Source organism: Gadus morhua, chromosome 19 (genome assembly GCF_902167405.1).
Source record: "Gadus morhua chromosome 19, gadMor3.0, whole genome shotgun sequence".
NCBI classification, from domain to species: domain Eukaryota; kingdom Metazoa; phylum Chordata; class Actinopteri; order Gadiformes; family Gadidae; genus Gadus; species Gadus morhua.
The window spans coordinates 3,860,389-3,878,190 of NC_044066.1; the positions used below are offsets into that span (position 1 = coordinate 3,860,389).

Sequence of the window (17,802 nt, forward strand, 5' to 3'; positions counted from 1 at the left end):
GGTGAGACGAAGAGATCTTTTTAGACTGAATGAGTAATCTTTCTGAGTAGCGTGAGCCACCATTACTGTATTAACTAAAGAACCACTAATCTGCACTCATCTGCTAAATGGACGGGTTGGTCCATCCACTCACGTATATCTTTAGTGGCTCCATTCATCAACCACTCAGCCTCCACCAGAGTTCACATTAATTAGTTTATTACGTGAAATAGTTGATTATGTTAAATAGTTTATTAATTAGTGTAGGAGCGCTAATTCCCCGCTAAGCTCTGTGAGAAGCAGCCGGACACCCTGGCAGCAGCTCATCTGCTCCTGGGGACAGTGGGACCACTGGGTCCCCTGGGTCCACCACACACACACACACACACGCTCACACACACACGCATGCACGCACGCACGCACGTCGCACGCACACGCATACACACACACACACACACTCACACACACGAACGCACACACGCATAGACACGCGCACGCACGCACATGCACGCGCAAACGCACACACACACACACACTATCACGCATACATACCCACACACACATACACTCACACAAACACACACACCAACGCACACACACATTCCATCCCAAATGATAATAACACTTAAAAGCATTATCAAGTGCTAAGCTATCCAGAGCCTGTAAACATTTTAATACCAAGGTGATTAGCACTGATTCTCACCCCCGGAGACCCCACCCCACCCCCCGGCTCTCAGACATCCCAGACCGGGTCGACTATCTCTGGGGAAGCAAACTAGGCCAGGCCCTGGATTAAGGCCACTGACCCACGAGGCCTCCTAGCCCCATGCTAGCCACTTCATTTCTCTAAGTGGATTCCCTTATTGGATTGGTAATTAAAGGTGGATTTATTTGAGTGGCTTTTTGGCTAAACTGAAATTGTTGTATATTAATGCCGAGCTGGCTGTATCTGTCTATCTCTCTATCTACAGTTGATATCCGTTTGTCTATCTGTCTATCTGTCTGTCGGTAGACATCTATCTGCATTTTCATGTGGTACTCAACAGAAACAAACACCATTCTAATGATACATCCACCCCACAAACACACACACACACAAACTCACACCCATACACACACACACACTTGCATACAGGCTTGCACACATTTTAGATGGGTTGGTCGACTGATCTAGATGGATTCTCATTGGATTTACTGAGTGGGAACACACTTTCACCTGTTAACACATTTTACTATTCTTTGTGGGATGCATCACTCTGTTGTGCCCACTCTTTAAAGGACAAGAAGAGTGACCAATCACTACCCCCCGGTGTGACATCACCTCCCCCAAAGCCCTCCCACCCGGCCCTCACGGTCCTCCATCAGTCCCCTCTCAGAGACGACGAGTTGGTCTGGAGGAGCCATCTGAAGAAGAGGCCTCAGACCTCTAACCTCACCCGCTGCACCAGTGTGAAGAACCTCATCAGCAGGTTCTCAGACCGGGCGCCCGGGTCCCCACAGAGCGCCGCCCCATCTAGTGTACCGACTCTGGGAGCAGGGCCGGACCCCCGAATGAACGCCCCTCTAGACTCAGTGTTTAAACACTCTAGCCCGCCATCCTCCGAGGAAGTCGGGTCATGTCAGGGGTCGGCTGCGACCGGTTCTCTGGACAGCCCCGTCCCCTCCATCATCATCACCTCCCCGCTGAAGGACAACGAGAGTTCAGAGGACGCCGCTCACAAGATGGCCGCCGCTCACAAGATGGCCGCCGAGCAAGCAAGTAAACCTGCAGACAGGAGTCCTGCTGGTCCAGACTCCGCCTCCCGGCACGACTCGGGACTGGGCTCGCTGAGTTCGGTACGTTGCCGTGTAATAAACAAGACGCAGTCCCCCGTCCCACCGAATCAATGACTTCACCTGGCAGCCAGGAGGCACAGAGTTTGATTCCTCCCCTCCACGGCGTCTCCACCCCACGAACGCATGCTATCGCCAACGCGTAGCTGTAACAACACGTGGTTACACCAACGCATGACCGCACCACCTCACTGCTCCACCCCCATCACTGCACCACCGCATGCAATCATCAACACAGGAACCCACAGGAGGCCAATCATTGGAGCGCATCCGCTTTACCGTCAACCAATCAGAGCGAATCAATCATCGAATCAAAGCGAACCCTGACCCTCAATCCCAGCCTCACACCTAAGTGTTGTGTCACTATTCTGCAACCAATCACTGAACTCACTACAGCATGGCTCTATCTGATCAGTAACACCTTGAGGAGATGCTTCTCAAATAAACCACCACTAATCTTCACCTTGTTGTGTCTTCACCCTTCACCACGTTTGATTCTTTGTTGTATTTGTACGCGATGATTCCACACGCCTCTCTTACTGGTCAGGGTGGTAATATCAAAAAAAACTAATTTGACAGGGATTCTGCATTTTTTATGTATACATAGATATGTGTTGTTTATTAATGTCCCTTTCCCTCCCCCTTTTCCTATCTCAACCTCCTTCTCTCTCTCTCTCTCTCTCTCTCTCTCTCTCTCTCTCTCTCTCTCTTTCCCTCTCCAGGAGTCTGAGTTCGACTCCTCCAAGCCTAACAGCCCAGCCTCAGAAGAGGAGCCCATCACCCCCAGGAGCTCCGTCTCGGGGCCCAGCCCCAACCCCAAGTTCCAGCTCAACCTGGTCCAGAACACGGGCAACGGGCTGAGGAGGAGCCCGGATCCCCAGCGGCGCGGCGCCGGGGAGAACAGCCCGCGGCTGACCCCCTGGGAGCCCTCCCGTCTGGGGACCACCAACTACAGAGGGTCCCTGGAGTCCCTGGCCTCCAGAGACTGGGACACCATGTCAGACCGGGTGGGTGATGTGTGTGTGTGTGTGTGTGTGTGTGTGTGTGTGTGTGTGTGTGTGTGTGTGTGTGTGTGTGTGTGTTAAGGCGATTATAGAGCGTTTAGTCCAGGCTCGTGAATCATAAATATCAGAAATATGTGAAGGGCCAAACTTAAAGAGCGAATCATGATTGACATCTAGTGGATCCAAAAGGGATTACAGTTCCTAGTAGCAGTATTATTAGAAATATAAAATAATATCGTATACTAAATTCGTATACAATAGAAGCATTCATACTATAAACAGTGGTAGTACTAGTACTACACATCGTTTTTGAATGTTTAAATGTATTAATGTTTTCACGTTTTAACATGTCCTGACTTGTCTTAGCAGGGGGGCTTTGAGAGTCCCCCGAGGGTATTCCAGAGTCCGTACTCCAACTCCGCCTCCATGGACTTCAACCCCCCCAACCGCGTGTCAGACTTTAAGGTCAGGCCCAGTTTAATACACAAATACACCAAACACACGGAACCACATAATGCTGATGGCTACTGAAATTGTTCTCGATGATTGTCCGAAATTCTTATGTCACTTCCTGCTTATGGTTTGTTTCTAGAGTTTGTTTACTTTTAAATATCGAACCTTGAGTGATGAGCTATAAAGACAAAATATTTTGCCATGATTGATACCTCAGGAATATTGTTGTGTTGCTTCCATTGACCACTGTGGCTGTGCGGTTTAAGACTTCCTCCCCCCCTCCTCCCTCACATTGCTGTGTGCTCCTCCGGTCCTGCAGGGGCGGCTGTCTCCGGCCACGTCGGAGATGAACCTGTACACCTTCAACAGCCGCAGCACCAGCCCCGTGCACGGCAGCAGTCTGGGCAACGTGCCCCACCGGGCCCGCTTCTCCACCTACGACACCCTGAGGAGTGGCCGCAGGCCAGAGGGCCCCAACAACGTGGGGTTCACACCACAGGTACTCTCACCACAGGTCCTCTAACAGGTCCTCACACCACAGGTACTCTCACCACAGGTCCTCTAACAGGTCCTCATACCACAGGTCCTCTAACAGGTCCTCATACCACAGGTCCTCTAACAGGTCCTCTAACAGGTCCTCACACCACAGGTCCTCTAACAGGTCCTCATACCACAGGTCCTCTAACAGGTCCTCTAACAGGTCCTCACATCACAGGTACCCTCGTCACAGGTCCTCTAACAGGTCCTCACACCACAGGTCCTCTAACAGGTCCTCACACCACAGGTCCTCTAACAGGTCCTCACACTACAGGTCCTCTAACAGGTCCTCACACCACAGGTCCTCTAACAGGTCCTCATACCACAGGTCCTCTAACAGGTCCTCTCATTACAGGTCCTCAGACCACAGGTCCTCTAACAGGTCCTCATACCACAGGTCCTCTAACAGGTCCACACACCACAGGTCCTCTAACAGTTCCTCATACCACAAGTCCTCTAACAGGTCCTCACACTCTCCTCATCTGGTTCCCAACTCTCTAAATCGGATACATAACTCTCTCCACCCCAATCAGTAGTGTAGCAGAACCGATACATATAGAACTGACGGTGCTGTTGGTAAATTACAAACACGGCACTGCCAGTCATGCAATATGCTTACTTCTCGGTAGACAAACAGACAGACCGACGGACAAACAAGATTCAGATATGTACATATGTATCGAAGATAGATAATAGATATATGATTCAAAGTCCAAAGAGTGTTTGGTGGACTACTTGGTTGATAGTGTTGGTATAGATGTTGATATGTTGTGTCTGCAGGTTGTTAATCACATGCCCCTGCGGTCAGCCACTCTGGGAAATCCAAACAGACGGGACTTTATAGAAGAACTGACCAAACAGCTGGACACCATCCAGAAGGTAAGAGAAGATCCACAGAGAAGCTCCTTCATACACCAGCTCATTATACACCACTTCAATAAATAACACACGGTATCACTACCCCCAATGTATTGACACTTATTGTGTATTACTATGTAATACTGTGTATTATTGTTAATATGTATTACTTAACGTATTACTACCAAATACCACCAAGTATATCAATACCACCAAGATTATCATAGCCCCCCAACAATTCCTGACTTTAATATATATATATGAGCAGCTGGCTGGTGTTTCCAACGGAAACCATGGACAAACAACAGTTCTTTAAGTAGAGCAGAAGCAGCCCAAACCACACAGAACTGGTTTTCTGAAGCCTTTATAACTCTCCAGGTAGAACACGGGTTGGTAGGAGTATTTAGTCAGCTACTGGACATGGGCCAACAGAGGGGCTTAGCCACCTGCATACATACTGATTGTGTGTGTGTGTGTGTGTGTGTGTGTGTGTGTGTGTGTGTGTGTGTGTGTGTGTGTGTGTGTGTGTGTGTGTGTGTGTGTGTGTGTGTGTGTGTGTGTGTGTGTGTGTGTGTGTGTGTGTGTGTTAGCGGAACACGTTTCTTGAAGCAGAGAGTGTAGAGATGGAGAAGGAGAGAAATCAGATAAGGTATGACTTCAACTTTTTTTCTTCTTCTTCTTTGTAGATGTATTTGAACCATTGATGTTGTAGTGACTATCTTCTGACCAATCAGGTTTGAGATGCGCAATCTCCTGGTGAACAATGAGGATCTGCTGAGGACCAACGCTCAGCTGACCAATGACAACAAGCGGATTAGAGAGCACTTAATGGAGCTGGAGAGAGAGAGCCAGGTCATGGCTGAGAAATACAGACAGCTGGAGGTATGTTTGATCAATGTGTGGCTCTGTGATGATAACATCCTGAATGTGAGTGTGGTTCTGTGATGATGACATCATAACTGGAGGTGTGGTTCTGTGATGATGACATCATGAATGTGCGCGTGGCTCTTTGATGATGACATGCTGACTGTCAGTGTGGTTCTGTGATGATGACATCATGACTGGTGGTGTGGTTCTGTGATGATGACAACATGAATCAGTGTGGTTCTCTGATGATGCCATCATGATTCACGATGTGGTTCTGTGATGATGACATCATGACTGGTGGTGTGGTTCTGTGATGATGACATCATGAGTCAGAGTGGTCCTGTGATGATGACATCGACTCAAAGTGTGGTTCTGTGATGATGACATCATGACTCAAAGTGTGGTTCTGTGCAGGTGGAAATGAAGGAGGCACGGGATGTGATGGTGGAAGCCAACACTCAGGAATACGCCTTCAACTTCCTGCAGCAGTCACTCAAGAACAAGATACAGGATGCAGAGGTCTGTCTGTCTGTCTGGGACTGATGGTACATTGAAAGTGGGAGTTGCATTAGGGTGACGTTGGGTCTTGTCTGAGCAGGAGAACCTGGATAAGCAGACGCAGCATGCCCAGACCATGGCGGAGAAGCTGTGGCTGGCGGAAAGGAAAGTGGAGGAGATGGAGGTGAACAGGGAGACCCGAGACAAGAGGACCTCCGAGCAGAGCTGCACCATCTCCAGGCTCGAGGAGGAGGTAGAGGAATATCTATCGGCTTGTCTGTCTGTCCGGCAAATCACCACCGATTATATTTGTTCAAAGTGAGTTCAATGTATTCAACTATCACTAATCGACTCATGTTTCCATGTGTCTTACAGCTTGGAAGCGCTATTCTGCAGTCGACCCAGGCGGGGGCAGAGTTGAACCTGCAGCAGAAGCTGCGTCAGGACGCGCAGCTGAGGCTGGAGGAGCTGGAGGAGACTCTGCTGGAGAAGGACCAGGAGCTCCTGAGAGTCGAGGCCATCGTGGTCAGGCTACAGGGAGAGGTGAGGAGACACACCTGGACACTACACACCTAGACACAACTGGACACTGCTACACTGGACACACCTGTAAAAGTCACACCTGTACACACCTATCAACGACACACTTGTACAGTACACACCTGTGCACATCTGTACACATCTGTACACACCTGTACACTACACACCTGTACACACCTATACAAGACACACCTGTATACTCCTGTACACTTCACACCTGTACACATCTTTACACACCTGTACAAGACACACCTGTACACATATGTACAGGACACACCTGTACACTACACACAGATACACCCCTGTACAATACACACAGTGAGACACACATGTTTACCTGGGTGTTTACCTGTGCAGGTGTCAGGTAAGCTGATTGATAAGGAGCGGGACCTGGAGGACGAAATCCAGCAGAGAGAACGTCTCCAACTGCAGTGTAAGCAGGCCGAGCGGACCGTAGACGACCTGCACATGGAGCTCCAGACCGCCAACCAGGCCAGAGAGGACGTCGCCAAGCAACTCAAGACTGCTCAGGTGAGACTACTGCTATTATTAATAGTATCACTACTTCTATTTGTTAAACCACTATTACTCGTAGTTCTTCCACCAATACTGGTACTACCACTACTGAATGTTATGGTGGATAGATGGATGGACCGATGGATCGATAGATATTTAGATAAAAGCATCGTTTTCTGCTGGTCTTCCAGGAGAAGATGATCGACCTGGAGACAGACCTGGAGGAGGTCAACGACAGCGAGCAGAGATGGGCCGCCAAGCACAAGCGAGCCCTCGAACAGGTCTGCATATGACATAGAACAACCAATATGTTATCTGAGTGGGTGGTGGTGTTAGACAGAGGGATGATAGGAGTCGGTAATGTTTCTTGTGTTTCCAGATGGAACAGCTACAGCAGAAGGTGATCCAGGAGCAACATCTGAGCGAACAACTGGACAGTGAGAAGGTCTCCATGGAACGCCAGGTAGGCGTGTGTGTGTGTGTGTGTATGTGTGTGTTTGTGTGTGTGTGTGTGTGTGTGTGTGTGTGTGTGTGTGTGTGTGTGTGTGTGTGTGTGTGTGTGTGTGTGTGTGTGTGTGTGTGTGTGTGTGTCTGTGTGTGTGTGTGTATGTGTGTGTGTGCGTGTGTGTGTTTGTGTGGTATCACTATATTACAGAACTTTCATGACTTTTCTTGATATGGTCTTAACTAATGTTTTATATATGTTCACCATCTCCACCTCCACCATATATTCCACCATCATCCCCATCTTCACCACCATCCCCACGACTACCACCTCCTCCATCCCTTCCACTTGTGCCACCTCCACCTCCCCCACCAGCTGCGAGGGCTACGTCTGGAGGTGGAGGAGCTGCACAGCTCCAGGGTGCAGGAGGACGTCATCTCCAAGTCAGAGGGACGCGTCAAAGAGCTGGAGAACGCCCTGAGGGCCGAGGAGCGGTCAGTCTGCCCATCAGTCTGTCTGTCTGTCTGTCGTGCTAATGATAGTGTGTTAATGTAGGCATGATGTAATGTTAACAAATGTTAATGTAACCATGTGTGCTAATGTGAGGATTTGTTTGTGTTACGTATTTTAAGAACATGAGCTGCCCCCACTTAGCCTCTAGGAAGCAGGACCAAACATATAAGCCGTAAATACTATACATAGCCACAAGGGGAGCAGGACCTTTCTGAATGCTGCAATAGCGGCTCCATCCACAGAAGGCAGCACCTCAGACAAGTGAGGAAGCCGAGGCTAATACGTCACACCGGCTCCGCCCACTTCACACAGGCCATGTGGATCTGACCATAACAGTCTACAGAAAAGTAAAACGAATGAGAAACTCCAAGTAGCTCAGACTAAGGGTTATAGTTTTTGATCAGCTGGGAGTCGCTCAGCACGTGTTAGACACGCTTCCCCTCCTTTTGCTCCGTAGTTACCATACCGAAATACTTTAACAAATAAAGTGAGTTAAAAGCGATCCGGGATTGGACTACTTTCTTTGAAGAACTCTGCATTTGCGTAAGCATTTTGATAGTGTTAGCATGCGTTAATGTTATCTATGTGTGTGTGTGGTGTGTAGGAACAAATTGGTGCTGAGCAACAATGTCAACAAGCTGGAGAGGAAAATCTGTGAGCTCAGTGACCAGATGGAGGAGGAGCACCGGATTTCTACTGAACAGAAAGACCTGGTAGGACACACACTCGCACACCCCCACGCAAACGCCTATACACACCTATAATACATTTTGGTTTGGTTTCATGTTCTGTCTGTAGGAGAACAGTGAGCACCTGATGAGGTAGCAGCTACTGAGTTAGTGGCTAACAAGTCAGTAGCTAATGTTAGCAGCTAATTGGTTAACGGTCAGTGACTTAACAGCTACTGAGTTACGGCTGAACGTTAGTGGGCTGGTGGCTGGTGAGTTAGTGGCTAATGTGTTAGCAGCTAGTGGGTCGGCGGATAGTGGTTTAAAGGCGGGCGGGGTGGCGTCCAATGGGTTAGCGCCCAATGTAACCCTGGCCTGTGACCTCCAGATGACCCAACGTATCCGAGCACTGAAGCGGCAGCTGAACGAGGCGGAGGAGGAGACGGGTCGGAAGGATACGCAGTACCGCCACGCCCAGCGGGAGCTGGCTGAGGAGAGAGAGGCCGCAGGGAGGCTACAGAGACAGCTCCTCGACCAGAACATCCAGACGAAGTAAACACAGCATTACAACTTAATAAACAAACAAAAAAAAGGATAATAACAACATATACACTACAACACACACTACTGGACCAGCACCTCCAGACGATGAAAATACACAACAATAACACAGACGTAAACACAGCAATATAGCCACAACAGACACTACTCCGGCACCAACACTTCAATAAGTAAAAATACATATAAGAGATATATGAGGGAAAATGGAATAATACCAAACTACATATTTATAATGACATTTGGATATATATCAGTGGAGACTTCTCCAGTGAGGAGAGGGAGGAAGATCCTCCTTAACATTGTTGAGTATAATAAATGTAGATTGTCCAGACTACTTTAATGCCTTTGTATCTGTTATGTTCGTTTCCCTGGGTAAAGGGACATTAGCACCCCCTATCGCCTTTTGACAATTACTTCAGGGAGGACGTTCCTCCCTCAGCCTCCATTGACTGCCATTCAGTTCCCCGAAAATGTTGGCGGCCGGTGAATAACATGGGGTTCAATGGGAGAGAGAAGGAACGTTCTCCTCTGAGTGGGTGTGACTAGCTAAGGGATCCGGATCCCGCCTACGTCTATTCAAAAATAGGCTGAAGCCCTGGTTGCGCTACGAACCAATAAGCAGGAGTCCTGGCTGTGGAGCCTCCGGGAGATAACCCCTCCCAGAGGGAGGGGTTATCCCCTCAAGTCTATGCTACGAGAACCAACGAACCCGCTCAGTCGAATGCCTCGTTTGCACCGAGCGGTGCGCTACTGTTCGTTGCGGTACATTGCGGCTCTGATCGCTTATATTGGCCGGTCTGTGGAGCCTGCGGCCGGGCTGCCGCGGCCGAGCGGTGGAGCCCGCGAGGAGGGTTGACTTGATGTATAAATGAAGTCCCTCAATCTTAATTGGCTTAACACCATGACCAACATTTTGAAACATCCCTTAGCATCCACATTTGCCCCAAACAATGTTAGGCTTACAGCCCATGAAAATAGTTGTGAAATAATGTTCTTGTTGTTTGTTTAATTGTTTATTACTCTTACAGTTCTTTTTGATATTGTGGAAAGGATGTTAGTGAATGATTCAGAGCATGAAGCATTTTAAATGGCATCACTTTTGGTATTGTGTCTTTATTTTTCTTAAAACAATTGTAGCTGAAAATAAACATAGCCAAATTACAATAGCTTCAGTCATTGAGGGGTAAAATAGGCCCAATGATATGCCCAGATTTCTTTATTTAGTTTTACAAATCAAGAGTAGGCCTGATTTGACTAATTGGCTTTGCATCCTTTCCTTCTGCCCTTGCAGTCCAAGACATGCTTTCCACCAGCTTTCAAAGTACAATGCTGCCACTTGTGGATTTATATCAATTCACATAATTATCCCATCCTGCGATGTTGTAGTTCACCGAAACACCCTGAAACAACTTGAGTGTCACATACTTATGCAACAATAGGCCACTATCAGTGCAAGCAGGCCAATGGCAACCAAGCGCGCAGTCCTTCCTCCCTCACTTTAAAAACCACCAGCCGCCACTGATATATATATATTAATAGCTTAGCATTTGGAAGGTTTGATGTTTCTATCATTTTATTTGCATCTGCTTTATCAACCCTCCCCCGGTCTTTCAACATAGATATCCCCTGAGAGAATTGTATCAACAAAGTCAAGGACAGCAAAAAGTTCCCTCTAACCACTTTTTGAAATTATTTAAGCAGTTTGAAACCTTTCTTTTGGTAATTAGAAACCATACCATTACTCACGTGGAACCTAGCACTTGCACCCTTGGTGTTATCACCACAAAATTGCTCCAGGAGGTCATTGACGCTGTTGGACCCAATATTTTATCAATCTACAGCTCCCTATTGAGTGACTCTGTCCCTTCTGCTTTTAAACACACTGTAGTCCAGCCAGTTAAAAAAAATAACAAACATGGATCCATTGGTTTTTACCAGCAACTGACCCATCTCTAAGCTTCCATTTTATCAATGATTGTATTCATACCTTTAAGAAAGAGACTCTGCAGTTACTACAGGTAAATACTCTTCCTCTACAGCTAATATTTCCTATGGCGTACCGCAGGGCTCTATTTAAGGTCCTCTATGATTCTCAATATATGCTACCACTTGGTCACAGAAATCCTGTCGCTTCTTCATGCTCTGTGAACGATACATAACTACTACCCTCTTACACCTGGTGTCCCAAACAGCCCAGCTGCTGTAAAACTGCCCCATACTAAGTTGGATGGCAACATGTCAGTAATTTACTAACTGGCTCATTAGGGACTACAATGTCAGTAATGTAAATGGTTAATAAGTTAACATGCACTTAGTCTTTTTATAGGTGCTAAAGTTAAATAAAGTTCAGTATTATTAACAACTACACAAACAACTTGACTGACGCATGCAGATGTTGATTGATGTAGGGATTGATGGATGGACTGCTTGTCTAATTTCTTCCCCAGACGTAAGGAATCTATGAAGATGAGGCAGACTCTGGACAGCCTGCGCTTGGACCTGAGCATGGACGAAGACGAGCCTTTGGAGAAAGAGCAGCTAGCCATGGTCTAGTCTCCTACCTGCGCCCTTCATGCTGGAGCACTCTGTCTCATGGACTAGATTCAAACTGGGCTTTAAAACACAGAAACCAGCTAGCATTCGCATAAGAAACCATCCAAACAAAAGACAAAATAAAAAATAAAAATTTAAAGAGGTTGAAAACATTTATTAATTAGTTAGTTTAAATTGTAAGTAAAAAATAAACACAGATAGATACTGCCTCACCCCCCTGTGGTATTTTTTTTATTCTTCTAACAAAACTTTTACGGAAGCTCCTTCACGAAACCTCAACTACTGCTCTGTCCGGATTCCTTCTTGTGCTTCTCTTCGTCCCCTCCTTGAAGCGATCTTTAGTAGTCCTCTGTTGTAATGTACACGCATTACATGCAGTATTTCCATGTATTCCATGTCTTGAGATTCTGAGAAGGTCAGCGGTCCTGGGGACAACATGGCCGGGACACCGAGAGGGGGGGCAGTAGGGGCCAGTGCCCCGGGGAACGGCCCGTAAAAAAACAAAACAAAGAGCTCAATGAAATCAAGGGGCCCTAGCTTCACTGGCATGGAGGCTTACTCTTCTCATGCCTGCTGCGGCCATGTTTATATGTTTGATACACCATAGTTCCTACCGAGTGATCACAATGAACTAATCCGCGACTGTGATCGATTTTCTTGTCTGCAGCACGATATACAAATCGATAACACACTGATTTAAGGTCTCGCAGATTTCCCTGCCTGCTTTTAACTATCGTCACCATCGTCGATTTGTTTTTGCTACGAGTGGGGCCCCAAGCTGGGCCCCGTGTTGAGCCCCGTGTGGATCCTGTGTCTGGCCCCTGGCTGGGCCCCTTGTTGGGCCCCGTGCTGGCCAGCCCTGGCACTCGGGGTCCTGTATTATGGGACAGGGACTAATGAATTTTCATTTGAACTTTTTTTGATTTTCCCCGTTGCCCCGATTACTTTATTTATATTGAATTAATTTTGTGTTATTTTTATAAATTGAAGAATATTTTCAATTTTTTTTGTTTTGTTTTTTTCTATGGGGGACGTAATCATTGAGAGGAGATTGATCATTCTTTACTGTAAGCGGTGGGTAGCCTGAATCCATTCATGTATGTAGCAAGTGTCGAACTCGTTAAGAAGATTTTTTAAGAAACATCAGAACTAACTATGCTTCCCCATTAAACTTTGTATTAAAATGTTGTTTTGGACATCCAGTCATAAATAAGTCATCATGAAAATATCTGGACGCTTTTCTATCAGTGATAGACAACCAGTCATGGCTGTCCTCTGTAAGCTTAATATTAATTAGTATTGTAAATCAATATTAATTCATACTGTACTCATTTTATGCCATATTGTCATATTGTGTGGAAAAGTTGTGGGCTTGGTTTCTTGCTTGAGAGTAAATGTGTGATTTGTGTTGCCTTGCATGAATTATTCTGTCTATCTCAGGAGTTTAACCTCCTTACTTTATATACAAGGTACACAGCATGTATGGTAAGAATGGTTTTAATGTGAAATTGTCTACTTTCTAGTGGGTGTGACTAATGTGGAATACCTACAAATCAGATAATGATTTATAGACACCCGTTCTATGTACTATTTGAGGAGCTTTGGTGATAGAATATTTGAGTTTTTATTTTTAACACATTGTAGTAGTTAAAGAAAACTGTTATGCTTCTTTTTTTTTAAGTCTGTTGGTAATAGTCGATGAGAGGTTCTTAACTCTATGTCTTTTGCTCAAAACATGCATCGTATTTGTATAGCCTGCTGCTATACGCTCTGTTTACATTGGTTTGTAACCTACCAAGCTAGCTGTCCCTGTGGTTTAAAAATCTGTCATTAATCTTCTATGTGTGTCATGTTCCACAGAATTCATATCTGAGGCTAAAGGCATTTCTCTAGAGGGCTATCACATTTTTTGGCCATTGTATTTTATTTCAGGTATATCTTTCTTTATTAAATAAAGCTATGAATGTAAACTCCATTGTCTGGATCGCTGTTATATTATGTATATTAGTATTGTACATAATAGCATTCACAATGACTATCGATGGAATTATCCCAATTTAATTACACTATGTACCCTATAGCTCTTCTAGTAGAGCATAGCATTAGAGGTGTAAGGGTAAGGGGTTTGAGTTTGATTTACAAGGACATTTGCGATTCCTTAAAGACGGCAAATTGTCATAATAAATCAATTTGTAATAAATAGTCTTTTTTTTTTCTTTCAAAAAAGATATCCCCAAAAATAATCCAGAATGCAAAATTGTTAAATAATTGTAGCTGACACAGAAACAGTACCAGATGAAAAGGAAACTTCCAGGTGTACTTTTATTTTGAAATTTCACTCAATAATGCATACTTTCTGAACCATATTACATGGGGGACGACGTCTAGATTTGTTCCCTTAAATTAGAATATAATGTCACTTTCAAGGTCATTGTTCAACCGTTTCAAACCTGCCTCATTGGCAGAAATCTATAGATTACAAAATGGTGATTAGAGTCCAGGGTCAAAGGTTAAACTAAACTCAATTAGAAAGTTGAATTCACGTTCAGTGACCATGAAACAACTGCTGCGGCCGCCTCAACATCTTAAGTTTGAAAATGCGTTTGAGTATTACGATTTAAATCTTAATTAAAAAAAATTGACTAAGATTGTTGACTTACTCCAGAAAGGCCAACAGGGGCCACCATTTGAACTACGGATTGGGAACACCATGGACTACATCCCCACCAGACAATTCATTAAAAACATCAACACCCACAATTCTTCATTCTCAATGTGTCCAACATGCTGACATGGCAACAAGCCTAACAAACACACAGGCATCGGTGCACACAGTAGAAACAACACACACACACACACACACACACACACACACACACACACACGCACACACAAACCGCAGGCATTGGACAAATCAAAGTCTTGTTTGATAGTTCAGCACATAATGGATTCACGCGTAGTGGAGAAAGAATTTGGACAGAATATATGTTGTCATCTTATCTGTATAAAGTTTAAACACCACAATCCACTTTCTTTTGGCACTGCTTTTTAAGGTTCTGTTAATAAAGAGATGAAGTATGTACCATCTTATGACCTTTCGAAAGGATGTCAACAAAGAGAAGAGCATTTTTAGTTAAGAATGCATTAATACAGGCACAGCAAGACTCTTCTAAACAATGTAAACTTGTCATGTATTTATATACCACACTTGACACTTGGGTTTCAAATCAAAGGAAATGCTTTAAGATGAACAGTGCGGTTTAATATAACTGTAAACCACAACTACAGTGTACTTGGAGAAAATGTTATTTCTGTGATTTAGGACAAAAAAGACAAAATAATATATAAAAAGACAATATTGGGATGAAATAGATTAATTAAGAAAAGGTTTCCAAAAGAAGTGTAAAATTACAGATCAGATTACAGATTGGTCCCGGAGATTGTCTCGAGTGAAGGCAGGAAGTGTGGGCGGTCCCAGGGGTCCATTCATAAAGTTGAAAAAAATGCAGTTGTCATGACAACATAATAGTTTGGACGTGGGTATTATGAGATTAAGAGCGTTTGAGATTACCGGTGCTTTTCTACAAGCATAATCGAACCACACTAGGATATTAGACAGATTATCTTTCCATAGCCTATCTGTAGTCCATAATCTGTCTGTCTATGCAATCATTTGATCATGGAACATAATTGTTGTAAATTTCCTTCTAAATCGGATGAGAAATCAACATTTGCCTCAGCACGTCTATCGTCCAGGCATCACCCGATTCTTGGTCTGTAATTCTGCAGTACTTCCTTGATTTGAATGTGGTCTGACACGGTCAAGCCGTGTGCATGGAGCACTCTAGTGCAACAAGAACCACAGTTAGATGAATTTAGATTAGATTAGATCTATTGGAGGGACAAAGCAGGCCAGAGCAGCAGACGCACAGAGCACCGACGGCTGCTCCTCCACGTGGGCGTGACGCCCAGCCTCTGTAGCGACGCATGGCTGCTCTAGTGGTGATCAGCAGCTATGATACAGACCATCTTATGTGCCATTAGGTGTTGATAAATCAGAGGATGCTGAGGTTGTACTAAACACCTTCAAACAGCACTTCTAACAGAGTTAGAACAATAACAATAGTAATAATTAATCATGGATGAATATAGCTTGAGAAAAATACAAATCAAATAATGATAATATAACATATATTTTAGACAAAATTAATATTTTCTTTTTAAATGGTACGCTATTTAATTAATCTCCTTGTTAATATAAATGTAATATATGATGGTTACATGTGGGTTGCTCGATACTTCACTTGGTGTGTAAAGCAGGTTCCCATTTACGCAGTGTTAGCTCGCTACCGCAAGGGCGATGTTAGCCGCTATTTTATTTGAAGTGACAGAATAAGAAATGAAATATTTAAATTGATAAAGTATGATGAGGCTTGGTGTGATTAAATTAGAAACAATGTGTATTAAAAAGCTGATTATGTCAAGGAAACACATCAGGTGTATCAGGTGTAGAAAACAATACTCTGCTTGAACCAGTTCAGCCAAGGCAAAACACTAGTTCCGAACAATACTTTTACCTTTGTCTAATTCATAATATGGCCTTTTTATGGATAATACCTTTAGACATTAGACATGAAAAGCACAACTACTAGCAATACTGGTTGTCTCAATGGTCCAGTATTGGTGCGTTGCCTGCAATGGACCTACAAGCTAACTGCAGTATCACTACTGTGCTGAAGCCATAGTGGATGCAATCTGAATCGGCTGTTTTGTTTCTACTGGGCTGTGTCTATGCCATCAAAACATGTTTAACTTTGGAGAAGGCAATACAAGACACACAATGGTGATTCAATGGTATAATTCTAGTGTACCTATATCCAAACACAAGGAAAATAAACATGTTGTAACGGTAGTGGTACCAACCCACCTGGTGTTGTATCACCCTAATGTTACTATGGTAACTCAAAAAAAACCAATACATTATATGTCAATAGCTCAGGTGACCAGACAGATCTTCAGACAAAATGGCCATAAAACAATTCCCTAAAGCAAATGATTCACATGTGGAGCATAGCGCGAGAGACATCTCAGTATGATTGCAATGCTGATATTATTAATTATATCTATCAGGACTTTTTAAAGGCTGTAGATAGAAAATAAAAGTGAAAACCACCTCAGGGCTAGATGCTTGACACATGGATCATAGGCTGTAGCGTCTAGCTAGGACCTTAAGCTAGCTACCAAGGACCAGTCCTCCACTATACTCGTCCTGGCCCCACTCAGTGGGCTGACCTGTGACAGCCCAGTGTTGCCACTATGGGGAGACAAAGTGGTGTCAGAGTGAAATTACAACGCAGAGGGAGAGCGTGATAAAGAGGGGAAGAAAACACAAAATAAGAGCTGGTCTGTAGACAGACCACCGAAAAACCCATGATGGTAAACCAGAAGACTAAGGAATGGTCTAACCAGAATTTGGGAAACATAGGATGTGATTGGATGAGGGGATGGTAGACGGTTGGTTTCCTGAATGTCATCTAACATGCACATTTCTTCTCATTGGGCTGGGCGGGGCTAAGCTTGGTTGCTCCGTTGCCATTGGCTGGTTCTGCGGGGGGTTTGTCCACGCACTGTTCCATCCTCTTCATGACCAGGTCCAGCAGCGTGATCACCGCCTTGTCCACCTCCACCCCCGTCGCTGCACTCGTCTCAAAGTACGGGATCCTAAAGAGGACAAAACACAGCCATATCACAGTCAAACAAGTACAGTGTCCTGCAGAGGACAAATTACACAAGACAATTACAGTCACACCAAGTGAGGTGTCCTGCAGAGGATAAAACATAGCAATTTGACATGCAATCCAAGTATGGTGTCAGAGGAAGAAACACAAGATTATTACAGTCAAACTAAGTAGGCCTACAGTATAGGCCTACTGTATAGCTATAAGTATAGCTATGTGATAGCCCTCTAGAGAAAGAC

General features: G+C 44.9%; 2 protein-coding genes across 9 annotated transcripts in view; one reads left to right on the forward strand and one right to left on the reverse strand.

Moving 5' to 3' along the window:
• Positions 1-13,798, forward strand: part of LOC115532047 (cingulin-like protein 1) — a 29,061-nt gene extending 15,263 nt beyond the window's left edge. For 5 of the 7 annotated variants that reach the window (XM_030341509.1, XM_030341510.1, XM_030341507.1 and 2 more), the window contains exons 6-22: positions 1,258-1,815; positions 2,535-2,819; positions 3,183-3,281; positions 3,589-3,768; positions 4,587-4,685; positions 5,255-5,313; positions 5,399-5,546; positions 5,946-6,050; positions 6,130-6,282; positions 6,405-6,572; positions 6,927-7,100; positions 7,277-7,366; positions 7,465-7,548; positions 7,906-8,024; positions 8,648-8,756; positions 9,100-9,263; positions 11,720-13,798. In XM_030341509.1, coding sequence (XP_030197369.1) covers positions 1,258-1,815; positions 2,535-2,819; positions 3,183-3,281; positions 3,589-3,768; positions 4,587-4,685; positions 5,255-5,313; positions 5,399-5,546; positions 5,946-6,050; positions 6,130-6,282; positions 6,405-6,572; positions 6,927-7,100; positions 7,277-7,366; positions 7,465-7,548; positions 7,906-8,024; positions 8,648-8,756; positions 9,100-9,263; positions 11,720-11,825 — 2,700 coding nt within the window. In that variant the 3' untranslated portion in view covers positions 11,826-13,798. The remainder of the gene's footprint in view (positions 1-1,257; positions 1,816-2,534; positions 2,820-3,182; positions 3,282-3,588; positions 3,769-4,586; positions 4,686-5,254; positions 5,314-5,398; positions 5,547-5,945; positions 6,051-6,129; positions 6,283-6,404; positions 6,573-6,926; positions 7,101-7,276; positions 7,367-7,464; positions 7,549-7,905; positions 8,025-8,647; positions 8,757-9,099; positions 9,264-11,719) is intronic. The other 2 variants (XM_030341505.1, XM_030341508.1) reach the window with 2 other exon arrangements.
• A 323-nt stretch (positions 13,799-14,121) lies between these two features.
• rab27b (RAB27B, member RAS oncogene family) overlaps positions 14,122-17,802 on the reverse strand; it is a 28,172-nt gene continuing 24,491 nt past the window's right edge. For both annotated transcript variants that reach the window (XM_030341512.1, XM_030341511.1), the window contains exon 6: positions 14,122-17,546. In XM_030341512.1, the coding sequence (XP_030197372.1) occupies positions 17,360-17,546 (187 nt within the window). In that variant the 3' untranslated portion in view covers positions 14,122-17,359. The remainder of the gene's footprint in view (positions 17,547-17,802) is intronic.